General features: G+C 60.0%; 2 protein-coding genes across 3 annotated transcripts; both read left to right on the top strand.

The window, feature by feature from the left end:
* Positions 1-3,255: 3,255 nt before the first annotated feature.
* Positions 3,256-16,840, top strand: DRC1 (dynein regulatory complex subunit 1). Its single transcript, XM_035322043.1, has 17 exons — positions 3,256-3,440; positions 4,940-5,033; positions 5,264-5,376; positions 6,613-6,796; positions 6,997-7,134; positions 7,738-7,824; positions 8,039-8,161; positions 12,585-12,724; positions 13,039-13,173; positions 13,299-13,528; positions 13,907-14,142; positions 14,354-14,443; positions 15,015-15,101; positions 15,655-15,839; positions 16,008-16,151; positions 16,487-16,589; positions 16,766-16,840. Exons 1-17 carry the CDS (start codon positions 3,265-3,267, stop codon positions 16,838-16,840), a joined length of 2,340 nt encoding a protein of 779 aa, XP_035177934.1. The 5' UTR covers positions 3,256-3,264.
* An 821-nt stretch (positions 16,841-17,661) lies between these two features.
* Positions 17,662-22,458, top strand: TRIM35 (tripartite motif containing 35). Of its 2 annotated transcripts, none has more exons than XM_035322640.1 (7): positions 17,662-17,921; positions 18,619-19,066; positions 19,972-20,103; positions 20,486-20,716; positions 20,871-20,893; positions 21,392-21,513; positions 21,864-22,458. In XM_035322640.1, exons 1-7 carry the CDS (start codon positions 17,839-17,841, stop codon positions 22,427-22,429), a joined length of 1,605 nt encoding a protein of 534 aa, XP_035178531.1. In that variant the 5' UTR covers positions 17,662-17,838; the 3' UTR covers positions 22,430-22,458. The 2 variants fall into 2 exon arrangements, with proteins under 2 accessions (XP_035178531.1, XP_035178532.1); XM_035322641.1 differs by having other exon boundaries at positions 17,665-17,921; positions 20,008-20,103.
* Positions 22,459-22,666: the final 208 nt, after the last annotated feature.

Here is a 22,666-nt window from a genome sequence, read left to right as displayed (position 1 = left end):
CACTCCATGACAATCGGTGTCACCACTCCAGGGCACCTCCGGTGTCCCTTGTCCTCTGCACTGTACCAGGGATCCCGGACAGGCCCCTGCACACCCCACTGGGGAGTTTGTGTGCCTGCGGGGAGGAGAATGGGGGAGCGTGAAACGGGAGGGAAAGGAGAGGGAGCAGCTCAGGACAAATCGCATCAAGGGTTTCTCAAATAAAACTCCTGGCCATGTTCCAGAACCATCCCCGTTTATTTACAATATTACTATTTACACAAGCGGAATCGTTTCACCTGGTGAGGTGCAGGTGACAGTGGATGAGAGCTGATCAGCACCTCACCCGGCACTCCTGCGGGCATGGCGACAGCCACCGTTGGCACCAAGGGGGGCTGCTGCTGGTGGCAGAAGATGCAGCCCCTTCTCCTCACTGACCGCAGCCAGTACCGCCGGGGCTGCCCAGCATGCAGCCACTTCACTCTCAAGCTGGGAGGGAGAAAGAAAGGAGATGGTGAGGGACTGCAGGGCTCCCTTTGGGCCCCCTTCAGCTGGAAACCCCGGTCAGGGAGACCTTGCAGAGGCCCAGGCTGGGCACAGAGACGGTTTGGGTCATCCAACGAGGGGGCTCTGAGCAAAGGGGCTGCGCTGTGTGAGAGCAGTGGGCAGCTCCTGGGCATTGCTTCGCTCGACCCTGGCCCTCCATCAGCCGTGCCACCTTCCATGACACCCACCTCCCTCTGCATCTGCCACTGCGTGCGTGCTTCTTCATGAGCCTCCTCAGGGCTCTTTGCCGGATCCTCCTGTTCCTCATAGCAGTGCTTCTCCTCTTAGCAGTCCCCTGTGAGTGCACAGAAAGCACCGCTTAGCCAGGCACGTTTCCCCTCCACCAGGATCCATCCCCTGGCCCTGGGGGCAGATGCCTTGAGGAGCCCAGGAGCAGCTCTTAGTGCTGGAGGAGGGCTGTGGGCCTGGGCATCGGTGCTTCTTTACCTCCAGTGATTCCATCCTCACAGACCTGGCAACCACGACGGCTGCCGAAACGGTTTGGCCCCAGATGGAGTGGAAGCCAAGCACCTTCATCAGAGCCTGCAGCTGGACAATGAAGAACCAGAAGGCCAGCTCTCCAAGCACCCCCATCAGGCCACAGGGACCGCACCTCGCGGATAGTCGATGACCTGTGCTCAGTCCCAGTCCTGTGTAACAGAGCCATCCAAAACACAGCCCGAGGTTAGCGGTCGGGCTCCTCACGCTCTCATCCCAACTCTCCATGATGCTGGCCCCATCCTCCCCAGCTATGTTCACCCTGCCCAGTCCCACGTTTGGCAGCATCAACCCGCACACCCAGGGCTGGAAGGAGCCCCGGGGAGGCTGACAAACCCAGCGAGACTCCAAGGGGAGGGGAGGCTGGGACCACAGCCATGCCGCCTGCTCCTACCCGCCTCCTTGCTCCTTCTCCCAGCTCCACTGCCACACTCCTATGCCACTAATTTGGCCTCTCGCTCTGCCTCTGGCTCACTGCCACAACGGCAAAGTGACACTGAGCCACCTGAAGCCCACTGAAACTGGCCATGGGTGTGATGCCACAGTTCCATCCCACTGACACACAATGGGTGGAATGGCCCCCGAGCTGCACCCAGTCCCCATGCAGGGACAGCAGGGACAAATCTGAGTGTACTGGGTTCTTGTGTCAAGGGTCTGGTGGCCGAGGGTGTTCAGGAGTAAGCCCCTCTGAGAAGGGAAGGGAGCTGCCCCAGGGTGGGCACAGCCACTGCCAGGCAGATGAGAATGGGGGAGCTTGAAACAGGAGGGGAAGGAGCAGCTCAGGAAAACTCCAGTCAGGGGATTCTCAAATAAAACTCCTGTCCACACTCACTTGCTGTTGGAGTTATAAGAAAAATCTCAATAATTTTCTCAGACAGGATCTTCTGTGAGGCTCTTTTATTCACGATTCCAATGCCGGGTGTCCTGCAAGGAGGAACCAGCAGTAAAAGTTTTTCATGACCTTGTATTCCCTATTACCCGACACCTCATTTCTCCCGTTTCCTCACTGGCTGAGCACTGCAGGTTCACAACGTACGTGATGCACTTCTATACCATAGATATACATTTTTTTTGACCAACTGTTAATTTCGTACTGCTCATCCTGTTTTTCTTTGCTATCCCCCTTATTTTGGGACAGCGGGACCTTCCCCTCATCTGCTTAACACACTCCCCACTGCTATGCCACACAATAACTCTTGAATATGCAAGGTTAGTGGAATTTCCCACTGCAAAACCACCTTCTATTGCAAAAACACAGCTTTGTTTCTCACAGGGTGACTTTTATTGCCAGCTCTCCCTACATCCAGGTCAGGGACTGACGAGGGCAAGCCAAAGACCCATCCTGGTCAAAGCTCTTGGCACGTCGTCACCCCCTGCCCTTCCCTTATCGTTTCGGTTTTGAGCTCTCATGGTGGACGTGGGGCGGACGGACCTCATCTGGGGACGTTCCAGGAGAGGTTGGACGTGGTGCTTGGGGACATGGTTTGGTGGTGATATTGGTGGTAGGGGATGCCTGGAGCAGATCGATTCGTGGAAGAACTCTACAACTCAAAGCAAATTTGTTATAAAGTAGGTGTGTGGTTTATTTCGGTGCCAGGCCTGTGCGGGATAGGTCCCAAAGACACGTGCCCTAACGCGGCAACTTGCTTCGGTTATATGCAGTAAAGAGTTACCTCTGCATGAAGTTTCCCAATACGCCTATACATATTCATAACCTATCCCCACCTTGTGTTAAAATTAGCTCCAAGAAGTCGTTTCCATAAACTCCTCCCGTCTGCGCCTGCGCAGTGCCTTCTGGTGGTGGCCATCGGGGGGGGGGATGGTGGGGATGAAGGCCGATAACTCCTCTTCATCACCACTAGCTGACCCCCTGCCTCTGTACAACTCAGCTGCTCCTTGGCTCCTGTGCAAACCCCAGGGTCGGTCCCAGCTGCTTTTTTTTTTTGAGACAAGTTCCCCATTTTTGTCAGGAAACGTCCTCTGGGAGGGGCCCCGAGGACTCCTTGTTTCGGTTAATTTGCACGGCAGTAAGCAAAGACACTCAGCAACAGCAATGCTAATGCCATTGAGCGAGCCCCCGTTCCTGCCTTTAATAACCACGACTGCTTTATTTAGAAATCATTAATTGGACTCCACCTCCCTCCTCACCTCACCACCCCCCCCCCCGGCCCGCCGTGGCCCCCCCCGATCCCTTCGCACCGCGCATGCGCCGCGGCCGCGTTGCCTAGCGACGGGCGCGGCATGAGGCGCAGGGCGGGCGCGGAGGCGGCTCCGCGGGGCCAGGCCCCGGCCTCGGCCCCGGCCCCGGTCCAGGTCCCGGCCCCTCACGACACCGACCCCGATCCCGATCCCGGCCCCGAGGAGCGCATCGCCGCTCGCCGCCGCCGCATCGCCGCCCGCCTCGATGCCAAGCGCCGGTGAGGAACGGGGGGCGCCCCGGGGCCTTCCCGCAGGCCTGACTGGGCCAGGCCCGGCTCCCAGCCGAGCAGCGCCCCAAAACAGCGCCAATTCCAGTGGCTTCTCCCCAAAATCCAGCGTCTGGTCGTGGATGGCTTCCTCATCCCTGAGCTAGCACCCCCGAACCAATTCAGCCTGAGCTAATAGCCTGTCCTGAAGGGTTGTGAGGCGTTGGAATGGGCTGGGAAGTGGTCGAGTCACCATCCCTGGAGGTCTTTAAAAGACGTTTAGATGTAGAGCTCAGGGATATGGCTTAGTGGAGGGCTTGGTAGTGTTTGGACTAGGTGATCTGGGAGGTCTCTTTCAACCTAGATGATTCTGTGGTCTCCCACAAGCTCAGGGCCCATGTCTCGAAACATCCCCTACCCCACACGGGCAGTGGGTCTGAGCACCCCGACCATGAGCTGGCAGGGGGCAAGGACCTAGCATGCCCATGACAGCCTTCACTGGGTCCAGGACCTCTCCCCCAGCTGGTTCTGGGTCAGGGACTGCCCTGAATCCCTGCTCCCTGCCAGTTGGCACAGGGTCAAGGAATGAGCCCTGGCTGCAAAGCAGCGCTGGGTTAGGGTTAGGACAGCTTCAGCCTGGATCCAGAGAAGGTCAGTGCACCCTGCGGGCCAGGCTCAGGTCAGTCTTATTACCTTATTCCTTATTATTACCCTTACCTTACTTACTGACCTTATTACTACCTGTCCCCAAGCACTTGACCCTATCCTGTCCGCAGCCCAGCCCTGGGGCAGTGAGTCCCCCTGCCCCAGGACAAGGTGCTGCCACAGACCGTCTGCAGCCTGGATAAAATCAGCACCACACCAGTGGCTTCCTGGATCAGGCCCCAGTTGTGCCTTAAAATGGGACTCGCCAGCGATGGAGCACACCTTTCCTCAAACCAGGACTGATCCAAGGACTGAACCTGCAAGCCTTAGCTGCCCCTCCAGGCTGGGTGGGATCAGGGCAGCATGTGGCAGTACCCTGCCACCCTCCCCTGACCTAGGGCTGGGCCAGGGACCTCATCATCCCTCAGCCTGGACTTGGGGACCTCCCTGGGCTGGGAGTGCACCAAGGCATTATCCCTTCCTCCCTGCCAAGCAGTTTTGGACCAGGCCTCAGCAATGCCATCCCCTTGAGCCAATGCTACTCTGACTGAGTCCTGGGCAGTACCCAACATCTCCTCCCCAAACAGAGAGAACCACAGGGTGCTTGGGCACCCCATTGCCAAACGATGGGGCCAAACCCTAACAGTAATGTCCGCTTCCACCCAAACAGGCTCATTTTCCCCTTCCTCTTCTCAGAGCCTTTCCTTCAGGTGAGATCCCAGGGGACTGGAATGGGGTCAGTGACAACCCCCACATGGGTGCGGACAGCTCCTTGTGGTGGAGCCGCAAGCTTTGCAAGGTGATCTCTGAACGTTAGGAAGAGAGGGTGGTGCAAAATGTTCTGTCTTCTCCTCTGTTCTGCTCAGGCAAGCCCTTGGAGAAGATGAGGAGCCAAAGGAGGAGGCTGAGGAGGAGGAAGAGGAGAGAAGGAGCCACAGGGAGGTGGAGGAGAGCCAGCAGGTGTGGCAATAGGACGGGAAGGTCCTCTCACGTCCCTGACCTGTAGGCATTTGGTTTTACCCTTCTAGCTTTGTGCAGTTCCCAGTGTCACAGCATTCTTGACATGAAATGATGCAGTGGCAGAAACTCCTCGTGAGCGGGTGGGAGGTGATGCCTGGGGCAAGCCCTGCGTGTCCCTCCTTCCAGAGCTCAGCTCTCAGGGTGTGATGTGTACACCCCCTCCTTCACAGAGGCTGGCCAAGCTGCTCTTGGAAGGCACGCAGATGGTGACAAACATCCAGGTGGCCGCTGACTCGAGGGAAGCGCAGAGGAGGGCAGAAGAGGCAGAGCTGAAGCGGGAGAGGTAAGAGGTTGTGCCATGGGTCTGCGCCGCTGGGAAGGAGCAGTCCAGATGTTTGTGCAGCTCTCGGAGCACCTCACAGGATGGTTATGCTGTGCCACGTACCTGGGGTCTCCTTGCTTGAGAAGCACAGACACAGCTGCCCTCATTTCTGGCCGTCCTGAGCCTGGAGGTGGCACCGTGGTGGGGAACGTGCCACCTTGTGCTGAGGTGGCTCAGTAAGCGGCCTCTTTCCAGCGGTTGCCCTGCATCTGTAGGCACGAGAATGTGCTGGGACAGCCGCACTGGGCTCTGGTGTGTGAGGAGTGGGAGAAACGTGAGGCTGTGCTAGTCCCAGAAATTGGATATTGATGTTTTCACAGTGAGAGTGGTCAGACGTGGGGTCGGGGGCCCCTGATGTTGCAGGGATCTTCCTCCTTGGAGATCCTCAGCCTTTGTCTGGACGAGGCCCTGCACCACCTGACATTCGAGTTGATCCCATGGTGACCAGGAGCCGATGGTTTCCTGAGACTTTTCCAGCCTCGGTTATTCTCCGATCCCCTCTGGGTGGCTTCCCAGGCAAACCTGTGCTGCTCCACCAGAGGAGCTGGGCAGTCTCCGAGGGACTCTCCTTCAGCCCTGCCTGCAGGACTCCGAGATCAGCTGGGAAACGCCAAGTCCGTGCTCCCAGCTGCCTTTGGAGGGCACTGTGGGAACAGTTTATTGGAACCTGGCTGTAGCAAGAGCTCCCTCCCTTTTCCAGATGGTTTCCCTGTGGGAATCTTGAAGGAACCAGGAGCTGTGCCCACAGAGGAGGTTTTGGGGTGGCAAGGGTGGGCTGTGCATGGGAGAAGCCCAGTCCAGCTGCACGACCAAGCAGTGCCTGCGGATGCCTGAAGGACCTTCTCCTCAGACAGGCATTTCTGCATCCAGCGTACCTTAAATTCCTTTCCTTTTTGGAACCCTCTGATGCTCCAGGGGCTCGGAGCCAAACGAATTACCTGAAGGACTAAGCAGGCTTAGATCTGGCGGCTCTGGCAGCTTTGCTTCGAGGGTGTGGAGCGTTGGGCTGGGCTGCGTGGCTGGGGTTGCAGGAAAGCTGCTGCTCCGCTGACACCTGGAGGACGCTTTTCAGTCTCGAGGGAGTGCTCCTGTGGCTTCGTATGTGGTGGGGGGCCACTGAACCGCGTCTGGAGCAGCCGAATAACTTGCTGCCCTGCCCCAGCTCCCGGTTTGCCTTGTGCTCCCCGCTGCCTGCAGGGTGAAAAGGCTGGAGAATGAAGCCAAGTCCAGCGCCTCCGAGTTTGAGAAGATCACCTCCAAGTGGGCCTTGGCTGAGGAAATGACGATCCCGCAGGAGCTGTGGCAGCTGCTGAACCAACAGCAGCAGCAGTGCGCGCTGCTGCTGGAGGAGAAGAACAAGCTCATTGGTGAACTGCAGCAGGTAGCGGGGGGACCGTGGGAGCGGCGATCTGTCTTTCCTCCCACCTTCCCTCCTGCCCATCCCTGGGGTCTCTAGCCCTTTGCCCTTGTCACCTCTTCCTCTTTGGAACAAGCAGCAGCTGGGTCTTACATTCTGTTAGCCCTTGAGGGATCCTAGAAAAATAAATCTCTCTGATTTCAGCGTCTCCTACCCTCCTCCAGGAGCTGAAAAACAAAGACGTGCAATACGTGCAGGCCGTGAAGAAGCAGTCAGACGACATCCACCTGCTTCTGGAGAGAATGGAGGAACAGATCAGGGTCGTGCTGAAAACTTACCGCCACAAGCTCCATCACATCGAGGTACGGCTCGTTTGGTGGGGGGAGGCTCCAGTGAGAAAGCCTGCAGTCGCTCCCTTCTCCATATCTATGGCAAAAAGGCCTCATCTATGGCAACCTGGGAGCATGCAGAAGCTGTAGCTGCCTGCTGGCTGGTTATCCATCTCCCTGAAAGCCCAGAAGGAGCCTTGGGGTCGTTTAGCCTTACCTTTGGCAGAGCACAGGAGGTCCCACTGCACAGATCAGGTTTGTATTTGCTAACGAGCAAGGGCATCTCCCCTCATTTCATGTCTCGTTAGGTAAAATCAAGTGGTTGTCAGACCAAGCTCCGCTCCTAATCTGCAGGCAGCGATTTTGGACTGGGTCTGGCTGGGATGGAGTTAAATTTCCACAGATTTCCAGTGAATTCTCAGGGCTACCCGGCACCACGGGCATCCCTCTGGGCTCCGGGTGCCTGTTACCAGTCCCGGTGGGGCTGCAGTGTCAGGTCCTTGCCTGTGAGAGGAGACATCAGGCCAGTGTGTGCAGCACCGGATCCTCTCCTGATGTGAACTAGCACGAGGTGATGGTGAAGATGCTCTGAAGATGCTCACCACCTGATGGTGAAGGGCTCTGTCTCCTTTACAGAAAGCTTTTGAGCTCGAACGGCGAGAGCTGCTGGACAGCAACAGGAAGCAGTGGGAGGAGGCCATCCAGGCCCACAACACGAAAGAGGTAACGTCCCCATGAGGTACGTAAAGGTCACCAGGACCAGTGAAAGACAAGTGTGTGTGGAGGCATCTGGCTCCCTCGGACGGAGGGGCAGTTTTTCAGACTGCTCTGCTGGGGATTTATCCCTGCGTGACCTTGCTTTGCGCTGGCTGAGGGAGCTGTGATGCAGGGAGGAAGCTGTCAGCATTAATTTGTGGTGTTCTCCCTTTGCCCTCAGCTGGAATACCTGCACGCCCGCATGAGGAAGGTGGAAGAGTTTGAGAAACAGCTGAATCAGCTGTGGGTGCAGGATGAAGAGGAGTATAACAGCATGAAGATCCAGCTGGAGAACGACGTGCAGGTACAGAAAGGGCAGATGCGTGCCACGGGAGCAGCTCTCCCTGGGATTTTCACTGTACCGCTGGTTCTGGGGGGGCAGCTAATCGGAGTGAAAGCTGCATCTGGTATCTGGTCATCAGCTCTTCAGCCAACAGGGCGGTGGAGCTGTTTGTCTCGCGTCTCAGTGGGACTCACACCGCCCTTGGCTCTTAGAGTTCTGTAGCACGTGAACGGGGATGAATGGGAAGGCAGAGAGCTTTGCTGCTTCTGGGACGGTGGTTACCAGGAGAATCAAACAGTAGGAGCGTCCTGACACCAGAACATTTCAGATCAAACAAATTGCCGTTTTGTCAGGATCCTTGGCCTAGGAACTATGAGCTTTTCCCTCTGGTACCTAACCACAGACCCACAATCTCTCCAGTGCCCTTGAAGCCCACATCACACAAGAATTATCACGCGTTTTCCCTTACTGAGGTAGCCAGGCATGCAGTGGAAGAGCACGGCCCTCAGACACCACTGGCTGAGCAAGCACTAGGCATCCACACCTCGGGGCCATGGCTTCCCAGAGATGCAGACACCTCCTAATCCACCAAACCGTCTGTGAGGAGCAAAGCAGCGCATCTCTGGCTTTCCACAGCCCTGCTGGCCTGCAGCCCCAGTGTTTCCCTAGGCTGTGATGTTTAGCACAGCAGTGTTTGCCCTGGGCTGCGAGATTTGGCTTTCCCCACCATTTTTTTGCCTCCTCAGCTCAGCCAAGGACCCAGCCACAGCTCACACCTTACCTGCTTGCAGTTTCCCAGGCTGAAACGGGACAAGTTACCTTTACTTTAGTAAGGCTCGTTGTTTATCCCTCGTGATGTTCTCCTGGGAAGCCCAGGGACACGCAGGCTAGGGACCATGCCTGGAAGGTTTTGCACAAGCACAGAAGCATTGCTGTCACGAGCTCCCTGTCAGCCCGAAAGGGCAAGTCCAAAGGGACAGTCCTGACCCTGCCTTCTTCATCTTCATCTTTATTTGATAATCCGGAGGGTGTAAGGTCCAAAACCAGCGCTGAGCCACTTGGGGAGGGAGGCAGCAGCACGCTGGAGGTCAAGGTTAGCATGGTGCTGTTGTAAAAATGCACTTGTTACCTCCAGCTGCAATTTCAAGAGAGTTTTGTATGAGGCAGGGAAGTAACCGTTCCTCTCTGCTTTGTACCTGCAGGTCCTTGTCCAGGTTTGGCAACGTGCTAGGGAGTAGGGGAGGGAGTCCTGAACAGAGCAAGCAAACAAATGGCCTGTCATAAAAGGACAGACGTCGGGGTCTGTTCAGGCAAGGGGAGAGGTTTGTGGTGGGAGATCTGTCTACAAACACGCACAGCTTTGTGTGATGGAGGAGGGGAATGACTTCCCTGCGTCCGTGCTAGATGCAAGTAAAAGTTAGGGATTTGAGTTCCGGTAGGGAAGATCTAAGTTAACATTCAGATCCAGGTTTAAGATTTCAAGCTCGGAAAGCCGAGAAATGGCAAGCTTGGTGGTTATCTTCTGCTGGGCCTGGCTCGGTAAAGTTGTTCCCTCAGCGGGGCAGAAGGATGAGCAAGATTTCTGTAACTCTCTATGGCCCAGATTTTACCTTTCCAGTTCAAGAATAAGAAAAGAGGAGTTGGAAACACCTGCTTTCCTTATTAACAAGTGTTATCACTGTCCTGAGGTGTCTCCGAAACAAGAGCTTACTCAAGAGCTAAAGATGAAGACCATGTTTTTCAGGCTAATTAGTATTCCTCGGTTTTATTGGATTATTTATTAGGCAATCAGCATTTTAATTACAGGGCCATGGCTCTCCTCCGGCTGCTGCAAGGTACGTCCCTTGGCCCTGCTGGGATTTGCCTTCATCATCTCTTTAGGCAAGCTCTGATCCCAGGCAGGTGGGACTGCTGCTGGGTGCCTTGCAGGTTGTCCAGACGCTCCCTGTTGTACCCAGGGCTACCCAGGAGAGCCCTGAACCAGGTGGGAACGTCCTCCTTGCCCCTTGCCTGCAGCTTGGGACCCTTCACCTGCCCTCAGAGCCCCCCTGGGTCGAGAGCAAGGCTCCCCCTGCCTGAGCATCTGGTGGAGTTGGGTCCCTCTGCTCTGCAGTTTGCTGTGACTGTGAAGGAAATTCTGCCCTCAGAGGGCGGTGAGGCCCTGGCACAGGGTGCCCAGAGGAGCTGTGGGTGCCCCATCCCTGGAGGTGTCCAAGGCCAGGCTGGACGAGGCCCTGGGCAACCTGATCTGGTGGGGGGCATCCCGCCCATGGCAGGGGGCCGGAACTGGGGGGGCTTTGAGGTCCCTTCCAACCCAAACCGTTCTGTGATTCTCTCTCTGCACAGCTGAGCCTGTAATTGATGCTTTAATATGGGGCTACGTAGCAGCTTAATTCTAATCCCTTTCTATTATGGAAGAAATCATTCTTGGCCTCCCCAGCAAAGCACTCTATTAGAAAATTTTTCAGTATCAGACTTTTGCGTCCTCTTGCACGTGGAATGTGTTCATCTGATGAATTAAATTATGCAAGGCCCAAGCACTGCCTCTCATCCATCCGCGCAGCCACGCTGCCCACGCCCCGCTAAGCCTGGGCTTCCCCTGATGACATGCTCTCGTGTCCCCTTGAGCTTATTTCCAAACGGCATTTAGGGCTGTCAGAGAGCAGCAGTCGTAGATAGGCTGCGATGCCTTCCAGCTGAAAGCAGCAGCAATCAGCCCTGGAAGCAGCTTTTCCTTTCCGTCAGCTGTTGAGCAGATGGGGCGCTGAGAAGGCAAGGAAGACGTCTCCACCTCAGCTGTGAAGTGAAGGGGAGGACTCGCTGTCTGTTTCGTGTCCTCCAGGCCACACAGCGAGACACCGTGCTCACATAAACTGGCTGCTCATGGCTTGGACTGGCGCACGCTTCGTTGGGTGAAGAGCTGGCTGGGTGGCTGGGCCCAGAGAGTTGTGGGGAATGGAGTCAAATCCAGTGGGAGGCCGGTCACCAGTGGAGTCCCCCAGGGCTCGGTACTGGGGCCAGTCCTCTTTAACATCTTCATCGATGATCTGGACGAGGGGATTGAGTGCACCCTCAGCAAGTTTGCAGATGACACCAAGTTAGGTACGTGTGTCGATCTGCTCGAGGGTAGGAAGGCTCTGCAGGAGGATCTGGAGAGGCTGCACCGATGGGCCGAGGCCAACGGTATGAAGTTCAACAAGGCCAAGTGCCGGGTCCTGCACCTGGGGCACAACAACCCCAAACAGCACTACAGGCTGGGAGATGAGGGGTTGGAAAGCTGCCTGGCAGAGAAGGACCTGGGAGTAGTGGTTGACAGTCGGCTGAATATGAGCCAGCAGTGTGCTCAGGCGGCCAAGAAGGCCAGCAGCATCCTGGCTTGCATAAGAAACAGCGTGGCCAGCAGGGCCAGGGAAGTGATTGTCCCCCTGTACTCGGCTCTGGTGAGGCCGCACCTCGAGTACTGTGTTCAGTTTTGGGCCCCTCGCTGCAAGAAGGACATGGAGGTGCTTGAGCAAGTCCAGAGAAGGGCAACGAAGCTGGTGAAGGGTCTGGAGAACAAGGCTTACAAGGAGCGGCTGAGGGAGCTGGGACTGTTTAGCTTGGAGAAGAGGAGGCTCAGGGGTGACCTTATCGCTCTCTACAGATACCTTAAAGGAGGCTGTAGCGAGGTGGGGGTTGGCCTGTTCTCCCACGTGCCTGGTGACAGGACGAGGGGGAATGGGCTAAAGTTGCACCAGGGGAGGTTTAGGTTGGATATTAGGAAGAACTTCTTTACTGAACGGGTTGTGAGGCACTGGAACGGGCTGCCCAGGGAAGTGGTGGAGTCCCCATCCCTGGAGGTCTTTAAAAGATGTTCAGATGTAGAGCTCAGGGATATGGTTTGGTGGAGGACTTGTTAGTGTTAGGTCAGAGGTTGGACTCGGTGACCTTGGAGGTCTCTTCCAACCTAGACTGTTCTGTGATTCTGTGAAACGCATCGGTGCAGGAAGAGAAGTGTTGGTTATTCTGTCCTGGTTTCTGCGAGGCCTGGAGTTGGTGCAGTCGCTCCTTTGCGTTCCTCCCTCCAACCTCTGCGCCTTTTGGCTAATGCAAGGAAGCTTGGCAGGGGGGCAGAGGTCTCGAAGGCAGTCAGTTCTTAAAACTGCCATGAAAACCAGCAGCTAAGTTGAGGAGCGAGGCCCACGTTAGTGCCCCAGGGAGTGTAAGTTGGGTACAACTTCAGTCCCTCCTCCTTTCCCCAGAAGAGGTCCTGCAGCGTGTGCTCGTGGACGACCAATATCTCCACCACTCAGCAGAGCGTGCCGCATGGCTGGTCAGGCAGGAGGGGTTAGCTGGGAGAAACTGGGGGAGGATGGGCCTTGGAGATGCAGACTTCGTAAGATCCGGGCTTCAGGGTGACTTTTGCTCATGGCACAGCTCGATTTGGTGTTTTCTGAAATGCCAGAACCTGGAGAGGCAGCTCCAGCAGACGAAAGCCGCCTATCAGCTGAACCAGGAGAAGCTGCAGTACAACCTTCGGGTGCTAAGGAAGCAGGATGAGGAGAACACCATCACCAGAGCCCAGCAGAAGAGGAAGATCAACAGGTAACAAAAACACCCCTGGGAGATGGGCTCTGCCTTACCCGCTGTCACCTCCCAGGATTTTTTATTTCTATATTTTTGTGGAAACTGTCACCTAGCACAGGCCAGTGACCTCGGTCCCAGCCCGTCCCAGGGCAGGGCCATCCCCAGAGCAGTTTGGATAAGCGAGCAGTGGGGAACCTCTGCCAGCTGGGTCAGGGTCAGTCAGGCCTTGGCATCGAGGAGTCCCTAGTAGGTAGACAACCCCAAGTCCCAAAGCCTTCATCCACGCTGGATTTGCCTTTCCGGGGATCCCCAGCTCTGCCGTCCCCCTTCAGGCTCCACAGCTTACTGAATAACCTGAGAACAAAACTGGACAACCAAGAGAAGCAGTTCGGAGAGGAGCACCAGAGCCTGGCAGCCGACTGCGAGCGCATCACAGGACAGTGCAAGGAGGTGCAGAAGAGGATGAGGTGGGCTGCGTGCGGAGGCCCGGCCACCCACCCCTGAGGAGGCCTCAGAGTGAGGTACAAAGGGAAGCCGACTCGTTTCGGGGCGCAGAGCCTGCTGCCACGGTGCTTTCTCTCTTTCTGCACAGGCATTTCGCTGCCAGCGACGCGGAGAAGTTCACGGAGGTCTGGCTGATGAACGAGGAGGAAGCCAAACGGCTGATGCGGAGAGCCCTGGATGCAGATCGCGTCATTCACACCCAGCAACTGGGGCTGCCCTGGGAGGAGCCTCGGTACTGGTTCCTCAGCAACGTCGGCCCCCTCAGGCGGTACAAGGCAAAGAGGATGGCGACCAAGCTGGCTGCTGAGGTCCTGGCAGGTGGGACACAGCCTCGGTGCCCCTGTCACCCCTGTGGCACTGGGAGACCCTCACCCTCCTCCCTGAGAGCCCCTTCTGTCTCTCCCTTCTGCCTCTCCTGTCTTTGCCATCGCAAGGTGGGATCTTCCTGACTCTGTGAGCCCAGCCAGGGTCCGGAATGTGTCCAGCTGAGTTGGCTCGTGCCAAGCCAGCCTGGGGAGCCAGCAGCTCCCAGTTCCAAGTGAGCTACCCCAGAGCCAGCTCGCATCCTTGGGATCCTTTCCAGGTCTCGGGGAACATCTGTGATTTCCCTGGTGACTCCCACAGCGTCCGGTGCTGCTTTGGGGAGCGCAGTCAAAGCATATAAAGACTTTTGCTCACCTTTGTTCCGTGTTTCAGAGAGCGGCTGTGGAGGAGAGGAGGAGAAAGAGAAAGAGGAGGAGGAAGAGAAAGAGAAGAAGGAAGAAGTGGGCAGTGGAGGAGGAAAAGAAAACATAGCAAAGGCTGAGAAGGAAGAAGTGAGTGACAGAGAAAGAAGAAAAAGCACAGCAAAGGCTGGGGAGAGAGCCACACCTCTGCCAAACATCTCCAAGAAGACTGCCAAGAGGATCCTGGAGCTCGTGAGCGACGAGTCGGTGAGTGGCGGTGGAGCTCCTGCCCTGATCAGGAAGGGCAGGCTGCCGAGGAGCATCCTCACGCTGCCCAGCTGCTGCCAGCCCTCCCCGTTCAGCCTGCAACTCGCAGGATGGTGCAGCCTCACCACGGGCTGGCTGCAGGGGGGCTGAGTTCTGGACGTGGATGGAGACACTCCACGCGTCTACGCTTCCTCTTTGTGTTTCTCCCAAGGGTTTCCTCATTGAGAGAAAGCTGCTGAGGCCTCTGCGTGTGCTGGGAAGGCACGAACGCACCCTGCTGAGGCTCGACTCCATCTTTTCGGTGAGCTGTCGGTTGGCTGCAGGGATGCGTTTCCTGTGGGAAGGCTGCCGGCCACGTGCGAAAGCTCTGCATGCAGGACACAGTGGCCCAAGAAATGGCCCCAAAAAAATGACTGGGCGCATTTCTGGGGGGGGACAAATAGATGTAGACTGGAAAAATCGTGTCCTAAAGGGTGAGAGCCAGCCTAATTTCAGGATTCAGACTAAGTGTTGGGAGAAAGGAAGCCATGTGGGACTGAGCTGCCCAAGGGAGGCCCAGCTGGGCTGCTGGGGGCACTTTGTGGCAGGGAGGGGAGAGAAGCACCACGGGAGGGCATGAAGCACTGCGGCCAGGTACTTCGTGGCTCGAGGCCATCCTGCTGATGAGTTAACACCTCCAGGCTCCCCCGGTTTACACTCCCATCCACAGAAACCTCTGGCTGTCTCACGCAAACCCCTTCTTACCCCTCACCCCCCTCTCAGGTCCTGCACAGCCCTTAACAGAAGGGCACCCAGAAAAATGCAGTTCGTTTCCCCCCCCCCCCCCCCCCACGTCGTCTCGGAGATGCTAGCCATGTTCCTCTGCTCCCCAGGCCCTCGAGATCGACAGCGAGGATGACCTGCTCCAGCTGGTGGCCTTCTTCCCGAAGCACAAAGCCCAGGAGGCGGCTCTCAGCCAGGTGGGACCTGCAGAGACCGCGGTGGGGAGAGCCGACAGAGAAGGGGGTGTGGAGAAGGGGATGCAGAACATCACCTGAACCCCCGGGGCAGGGAACATCACGGTGACCCCGAAATGTTTCCCCGTGACAGGAGAAAAGGAGGTGAACAGTGCCAGGGCTGCCCTGCAGCCACACACCCGGGGACGTAACCCCCCAGGGCAGCAGTGGAGGTGGAGCTGGGTTGATCCCGACAAGGCGTTGAAAGCAGGTCCCTCGTTTTAGCCGTTCTGTCCCCATGTAGCCAGGCAATGCCAGTCCACCTCCAAGCTGGAGAACACCCTGACCCGTTTTCTGTGGTGCAAAGCAGAACCTACGATAAAAATGAGGCCAAGGGGTTGTGAGGATCTTCTGCCACGGCTGCCCAGGGCCTCTCGCGCAGGCGTTCTTGCCCGAGCTCCCTAAATATGCTGGAGGACAAAGCTGCAGCTGGTTGGAAGCTCAAGGTGGCTTTTGGGGAGGAGGAGGTGGTAGAAGGGCACCGTGCCCAGCCTGCTGACCTTCCTTCCCCAACCAGGGAAGCCCCGGTGGAGAAGATGTCACGGATCTGGGGGAGGACAGAGCGAGCAGTGAGTCCGGTGCGCAGAGTGATGAGCTCAAACCTCCTCAGAGACCGCTGGGCTCCCTTCCGTCTGCGTCCGTCCGTGCTGATGATGTCCTAAGGATCCTGAAAGCGTTTGTTCAGGGCTTTGACAAGCCGAGGTAGGACTAAGGGCACAGCAGAGCTGGGAGAGAGCCAGGCAGTCACCGGGACAAGGGGACAAGGGGCTTTGGGGTTGCGTGGGGAGGATCAGGGGACGCTGCATTGCCCTGGAGGCGGCTGAGCCCACAGCAGCTGCGCCCCTTGGGGCTTTGTTCTCTGTCCCTCAGGGAGGAGGACAGGTCAGCAAAGGAGGTGCTACAGGTTCGGGACAGCTCCAAGGACGGGGAGTACTGGGAAGCCCTGGCGCACGTTATCCCAGAGACAACTCTGAAGCTGTGGGACGCGCTGGCGGCGGCACTGGAGGAATATTAGTGAGTGTCTGGCGGTGCTCCTGGGGACAGGGCAGGCTGGTGGGGAGCCCAGGAGAGGCTGACCCCGTGGGCTTGCTGCGAGAGGGGGTTGCCGGCGTGGCTGACACTGCTCCTGCGGGCAGGGGCTCAGCGGGGACCTCTGTGATGTCCCCTGGGTGGCCGGGGGGGGGTGACGAGGAGCAGCGTGCAGGGCACCCAGCAGGGAGGTGGAGGTGGCCCACCCCCCCTGTATCCCTTCAGATGGGCTTCGCGAGGGTCTCTCAGACCACAGGGACCCTGCTGACACCTCCCCTCCTGTCCTTGGGGCCGCCTTAACTCTCGTCCTCCCCGCACAGCAACGTCCTCACGCGGAGGGCCGGCCTGCTCGCCGAGCTGGACGAGCTGCAGCAGCAGAACCTGGAGCTGTGCCTGATGCTGGAGCAGCACAGCGCCTCCGGGGTGAGCGCGGGGTGTCCCTGCAGCCTGGGGACACGGTGCTGGGGGGGGGGGGCACGGGGTGTGATCCCACTCGAGAGCAGTTTTTCAGCACGGGGACGTGTCCCCAGCTGTCCCCACGCAGAGGACGTGGAGGCAGGGACCTGGATGCCATCACCATCGCGTCCCTTTCCCCGCAGGTGACCAGCAAGCTGCTGTCCCCTCCTGTGAAGTGCCTGGACCTGGAGCTGCTCTGCCCCACGGGAGCACGGTGAGGGCCGGGGGCTCTTCTCTGCCCCAGGCTGACGCTGCTGTGAGCCAGGGCTAATAAACCTCTCCCACACCTGGGCCAGGCGTGTGTGTGTGTGCACCTTCCAAGCGCTCCTCTCACCTCTGAACGTGCTGGGAGGGGGGCAGCAGGGCTGCATCACCGTCCCAGCCCATAATTTCCTGCGATGGGAGCCGGGGCAGCACAGCTGCGGGACCCCTCCAGCGTGCCTGAGCCCGGACCCTGCTCCCTGGCCCCTTCCAGTCCTTCCACCTTGTGGTCTCTCGGCATTGTCCTTGGCCGGAGTCCCGCTGCCAGCTCCTGCACCTCCCTGGGGAGGTTTTTGTGCTGCTGAAAAATCCCTGCCAGAGCTTCCCAAGGGCCGTAGGGTCTGTCCCTCGCAGCCTCCCCCCAAACAACCCACCCTCACTTAATTTTTCCCTTGTTAGTCCCAGCTCTGTACCCAAATCCCACATTTCCAGGGCAATACCAGCCCAAAGCAGTGCCACGGGCGGAATTATCTGGAGGAAGGCTGCGTCGCATCCCTCCCGCTCTGTGCTTCACCCCAGCCACCTCTCACTCCCAGCGCAGGTGTCCCGGCCGGCTTTATCTTTAGCCTTGACACCCCTGCACAACACCAGCACTTTCCCACTGCACATGCATACCAGGGCAGCACAACACCCTTCTTTGCTCACTCTCTGTGCCCTTGAAAATAGTTTTCACCCTCCTCCTGCTCCCCTCGGGGGACCCGCCAGGGCTGCTGGTGTCCCCATGGGGCTGCTGTCCCCATGGGGCTGGCGTCCTTATGGGGCCGGGGACACAAGCCCCGGGACAAGCCCCGCTCCCCATGAGGATGCCCCGGGGGCAGCAGCAGGGCGGCAGCAAGCCCGGAGGGGGCCGGGCCGGTTGCCGAGAGCCCTCCCCGCAGCCCTGCCTCCTCCCGCCCCGTTCCGCCTCCCGGGACTCCCCCGCCGCCTCCAGCCCGGTGAGAGCCCCGGCTCCGGGATGCTGCCTGCCCCCGCACGGCCCCTGCACCGCCCCGCACGGCGGAGGGGACGCTGCAAACGCTGCCGCTCTCCCCCCGCAAGGTACGGGGCACCGGGTACCGGAGGGTCCGGGCACCGGGGTGGGGTTCCGGGCACCGGAGTGGGGGGTCCGGGCACCGGTGGGGGGCACCTGGGGTAAGGAAACAGAGCCCGGGGTGGCACCGGGGGGACGGGACAGGACGCCTGGGGCTGGGGACCGGGCACCGGGGGCGAGGAACCGGGCACCGGGGGCAACGAACCGGGCACCGGGGGCGAGGAACCGGGCACCGGGGCTTGCACCGGCGCTGCACCGGGACAAGGGAAGCGGCCACCGGGGCTGAACCGGGGGCGAGCATCCGGACCCGGGGAAAAAGCACCGGGATCCGAGCACGCCACCACGGGACTGGGGGGGGGCTCTCCGGGGATAAGGGGGGGGGGATTGCGGTGCTTTTACCGGAGTCGGGCGCTGGGGCTGCACCGGGGCTGGGGCTGCGAGCACCGGCACGGGACCGGGGCGAGCCCCGCGCAGGATGAGACCGCCGGTGGCCCCTGCCCCGCAGCATCCCGGAGCCCGCCCGGGGCTGCCGGCAGTGGCCCGGAGCGGTGTCACTCAGCCCGGTGCCCGGTCGGGGAGGGAGCTGGAGGGGGTGAGTCAGAGGCAGGAAGCCGATTGCATCAGGAACGGGGCTGTTTTTCCAGTCGGGGCTCTCGGAAGCCCTGCTCTGGCCACCTTCCAAGCCTCCTTCCCCCCTGTCCCCAGCACCACGGAGAAAGGAGCCAGCCCCCCGCCCTCCAGCTCGGTGGCCATGGCCTCGTCCTCCACGGCCACCTTCAAGGAGGAGCTGCTGTGCCCCATCTGCTACGAGCCCTTCCGAGAGGCCGTGACGCTCTGCTGCGGCCACAACTTCTGCAAGGGCTGCGTGAGCCGCTCCTGGGAGCACCGGCACCACGTGTGCCCCGTCTGCAAGGAAGCCTCCTCGCTCGACGACCTCCGCGTCAACCACACGCTCAACAACCTGGTGGAGATGATCCTCAAGGAGGAAGGGCAGCGGCGGGGCCAGCCGGCCGCCCTCTGCACCGTGCACCACGAGGAAGCCAAGCTCTTCTGCCTGGACGACAAGGAGCTGGCGTGCTTCGTCTGCCAGAGCTCCAAGCAGCACGAAGGGCACAAGATGCGGCCGGTGCAGGAGACGGCTGCGGATTTCAGGGTGAGCGCGAGATGTTCTGGGGAAGAGGGGGGATCGGGTGCACGGGGAGCCCCCCGACATCTGGAGGGCTGCAGCCCCTGCGCACCCCGGCACGTACGCTCGCGCCCGCCGGGGTGAAGCCACCGCGCTGCAAGGGTGGGTCCCCAGCGCCGCTCCTGCCCCCGCGGCACCGCTGCCGACGCTCTGCCTGGCTTCGTCACCACCCAGCGCCACCCCGTCCCCGAGGGCGCAGCGCTTCGCCCCAAAAGCCTGCGGTGAAGGGGAGCGGGGCGCCGCTCCGAGGGCTTGGGAGGGGTTTGGAGAGCTGCCCGCTGCCCGCGTTTTTCTGGGCTCGCCGGGCCGAGCCGGATCCGGCCGTGCCGGTTATTGCAGCGGCGCCTCGGGGCTGGGAGCGCTGGTTTTTGGAGAGGGGTTTGCACAACCCAGCAGCCGGGGGGACGCGGGAGAGGCAGCCCCGAGCCCAGCCCTGTGGAGCCACACGGGCTGCGGAGGAGGAGGAGGAGGAGACGGGGCTGGGGCCAGGCACCGTGCCAGGACCCGCCGCTGCCGTGACTCAGCCCGCGGGGAGCACGCCAGATTTCAAATGTCGCGGGGAGGCTGTTCCGCACGGAGCCGGCTTGGCGGGCTGCCCACGGTGTGATAGGCACAGGGGAAGGCCGGGATTTGACAGTGTGATTTTTTTTTTTTAAAAAAAAAAAAGGGCTTGAAAAAAAAACAGGGTGGAGGACTTGCCATGGAGCAAACGTCCTCTGCCTCGCTGGTGCGCAGCCCCGAGGTGCGGGTGGGCAGCGCTGGCAGACTTCAGCTGCAGGAGGGGAAGGGCTGGACTGAGCAAGGATCCTGCTTAACCGCGTCCTGCTGGGGTTGGGGCTCTTGTCTTTCCGCATTTGAAACCCGGGGCGTAGGCTCGCGAGGGTCCTGAAGGCGTCTCCCCCCCGCAGGCCAAGCTGAAGAACATGGAGACCTCCCTGCGGGACAAGGTGAAGGATTTCGGGGCTGTGCACCGCTCCTACGAGTCCATCTCCAAACACAACCAGGTGCGAGGCTGGCACTGGGGTGGGGGCAGCCACACGGTCCCCCCGGGCAGGGTGACAACGAGCCCGGCCCCTCCACACGCATGCACATGTGTGTACCCACGCCCCAGGCAGGAACGCAGCCGGCTCTGGTGGAGGCTGCGCCCATCCTGGGCTGCTCCATCCCTCGCTGAGGAGGGTGATGCCGGGAGGAAGGACTCGGATGTGGCTTGGGGTGGTGCCCGCCTTGGCAGCGGGGGCATTTATTTGGGGAGGGCAGCTCCCAGCGAGAGCTTGGCGAGTGCCAGAGCTGGCCGAGCATTTTGGGGAGGATGGAGAGGGGCCCGGGGGTGCTGAGCACGCGGGGGCTCCCGAGGGGAAGCCGTGACGTCCCCACTCCGGGCAGGTGGAAGCCGTGCGGCTGGAGGAGCAGATCAAGAGGGAGTTTGAGAAGCTGCACGAGTTCCTGTGGGACGAGCAGAAGGCGCTGCTGTCCCAGCTGCAGGAGGAGACGCGGCACAAGCACGGCCTCATCGAGGGCAAGATGAAGCGGCTGTCGGACGAGAGCCGGGCTCTGCTCAACGAGGCCCGCCAGCTCCAGGCCGACCTCAAGGAGGACGACTACACCTTCCTCATGGTAAAGCCCCGCCGGGGTGCTGCCCGTGCCCTGGGGTCCCCGTGGCTCCACCAAGCAAGGGCACAGCGGCGTTGTGCGATCCTTGGGGCATTTGTAAGCCCCCGGGACCCCGTACGAGCAGAGGTTTGACGCTCGGTGTCTCCTTCTCTTTCAGACCCACAAGAACCGCAAGCGCAGGTGAGTCCTGGCCCCGGCTGTGTCCCCCGTATCCCTGCCCAAGGCACAAAGCGAGGTCTCTGCCCCACGCAGGGTCCTGTGCCCGCACGTCCCCTCCCGCTGTGGCCGCTCAGGGCAGCGTGCTCCAGCGGGACAAGGTGCTGGGGGCCCCCGTGGGTGCCTCAGGCAGGGAGAAAGCCCTCAGAAATGAAGCAGCCTTGAAGGTTTGGGGGTGAAGCATTAAAACCCCAATAGCGGGAGAGGGGCATCGGTGGGATTTTGGTGCTGGGACCTTCCCAGTGAGATTTGCAACCCCGTTCCTGGGATGAGAGCAAAGTGGGGGCCCCGGGGCTGGGGCAGGACCTTCCCATGCTCTGCTCATGCACTGAGCCCTGCTGGGGAAACCATCCTGGGAAGAGACACAGGGTGCTGGTAGGGAGGCCCCTGCGGAAACCCAGGGGGGCAGGAGACCCAGCCCAGCCCCTGCCTCCACCCCGACCCGACTCCATCCTGCCCTAGGATCGCCTGCACGGCCGAGGAGCCGGAGGCCGTGCCCTCAGGGATGCTCATCGACGCCGCCAAGTACCTGGGCTCGCTGCAGTACAACGTGTGGAAGAAGATGCTGGACATCATCACCGTAGGTGAGGCACCAGGGGGTGTGGAGGTGCCTCCCAAAGGGCGCTCGTCCCAGGGCGAGAGCAGCCTTTGCACGGGGCAGCCCGGGGGCGATGGGTGCTGGGTCGGTTGTGCCTGCCTCTGATGGGGCTGGGGAGATGGGGGTTGGAGAGCAAAAGGGTGCTCTGGGGCACTTACACCCCAAAAAGGAAGCCCCAGAAGGTGCATCCCTCCTGGCAGGGGCGGGCTTGTGCTTTTGGTTGTCCCCAGAAAGGAACGGATGGGTAGACGGGGGCTTGCAGGGCTGTGCCCCCCCGTAAAGTTCATCCCCGCGACAAGCCAGGATCAGCTCTCCTAACACTTGTCCCCACCGCAGTCCCCTTCAGCTTCGACCCCAACTCCGCTGCGGGCTGGCTCTCGGTGTCCGAGGACCTCACCAGCGTCACCAACGGGGGCTACAAGCTGCTGGTGGAGAACCCCGAGCGCTTCACCTCGGCCCCCTGCATCCTGGGCTCCCGCGGCTTCTCCGCCGGCTTCCACACCTGGGAGGTGGACCTGGGGGGCATCACGAACTGGCGGGTGGGGGTGGCCCGGCCGAGGGGGGGAACCCACTGGACCTTCCACCACGATGCCCGCTCTGGTTTCTGGTACATCTACCGCCTGCCCGGGGCGGACGGCGAGACGTGCCGGGCGTCCAACGCGGCTCGCTCGGAGGCGGCGCTGGGCGACCTGGTGCGGATCCGGGTGGAGCTGGACTGCGACGAAGGGGAGCTCTCCTTCTACGACGCCGACCGCAAGACCCACATCTACACCTTCCACGAGAAATTCGGGGGCACCGTCTTCCCCTACTTCTACGTGGGGGGCACGCCGGTGGGCGCGCTGCCCGAGGCGCTGCGCATCTGCCCGCTCCGGGTGCGCGTCCACGAGGACGTCCCCGTGTAGCCGCCACCGGCGTCCCCATCCCGTGCCACCTCTGCCTGCAGCCGGGGCTCCCCGGGTGCTGTTTTAAGGCAAGCTCTTTCCCTGGGAAGATAAAAAAAAAAAAAAGGGGGGGGGGGGCGGGGAGGGAAAAAGAATTTATGTATGTACTGCTTCTGGTTTTTTAAATCTTTAATAAACTTCCAGTTCTTCTGGTATTGCTGTGTCAACATTGCTCGGTTTTGTCCCCAAACCGCTCTG

Source organism: Oxyura jamaicensis, chromosome 3 (genome assembly GCF_011077185.1).
Source record: "Oxyura jamaicensis isolate SHBP4307 breed ruddy duck chromosome 3, BPBGC_Ojam_1.0, whole genome shotgun sequence".
Lineage (NCBI taxonomy): Eukaryota > Metazoa > Chordata > Aves > Anseriformes > Anatidae > Oxyura > Oxyura jamaicensis.
The sequence above is the reverse complement of the archived record's forward strand: the minus strand, read 5'-3'. Positions and strand labels throughout refer to the sequence as shown.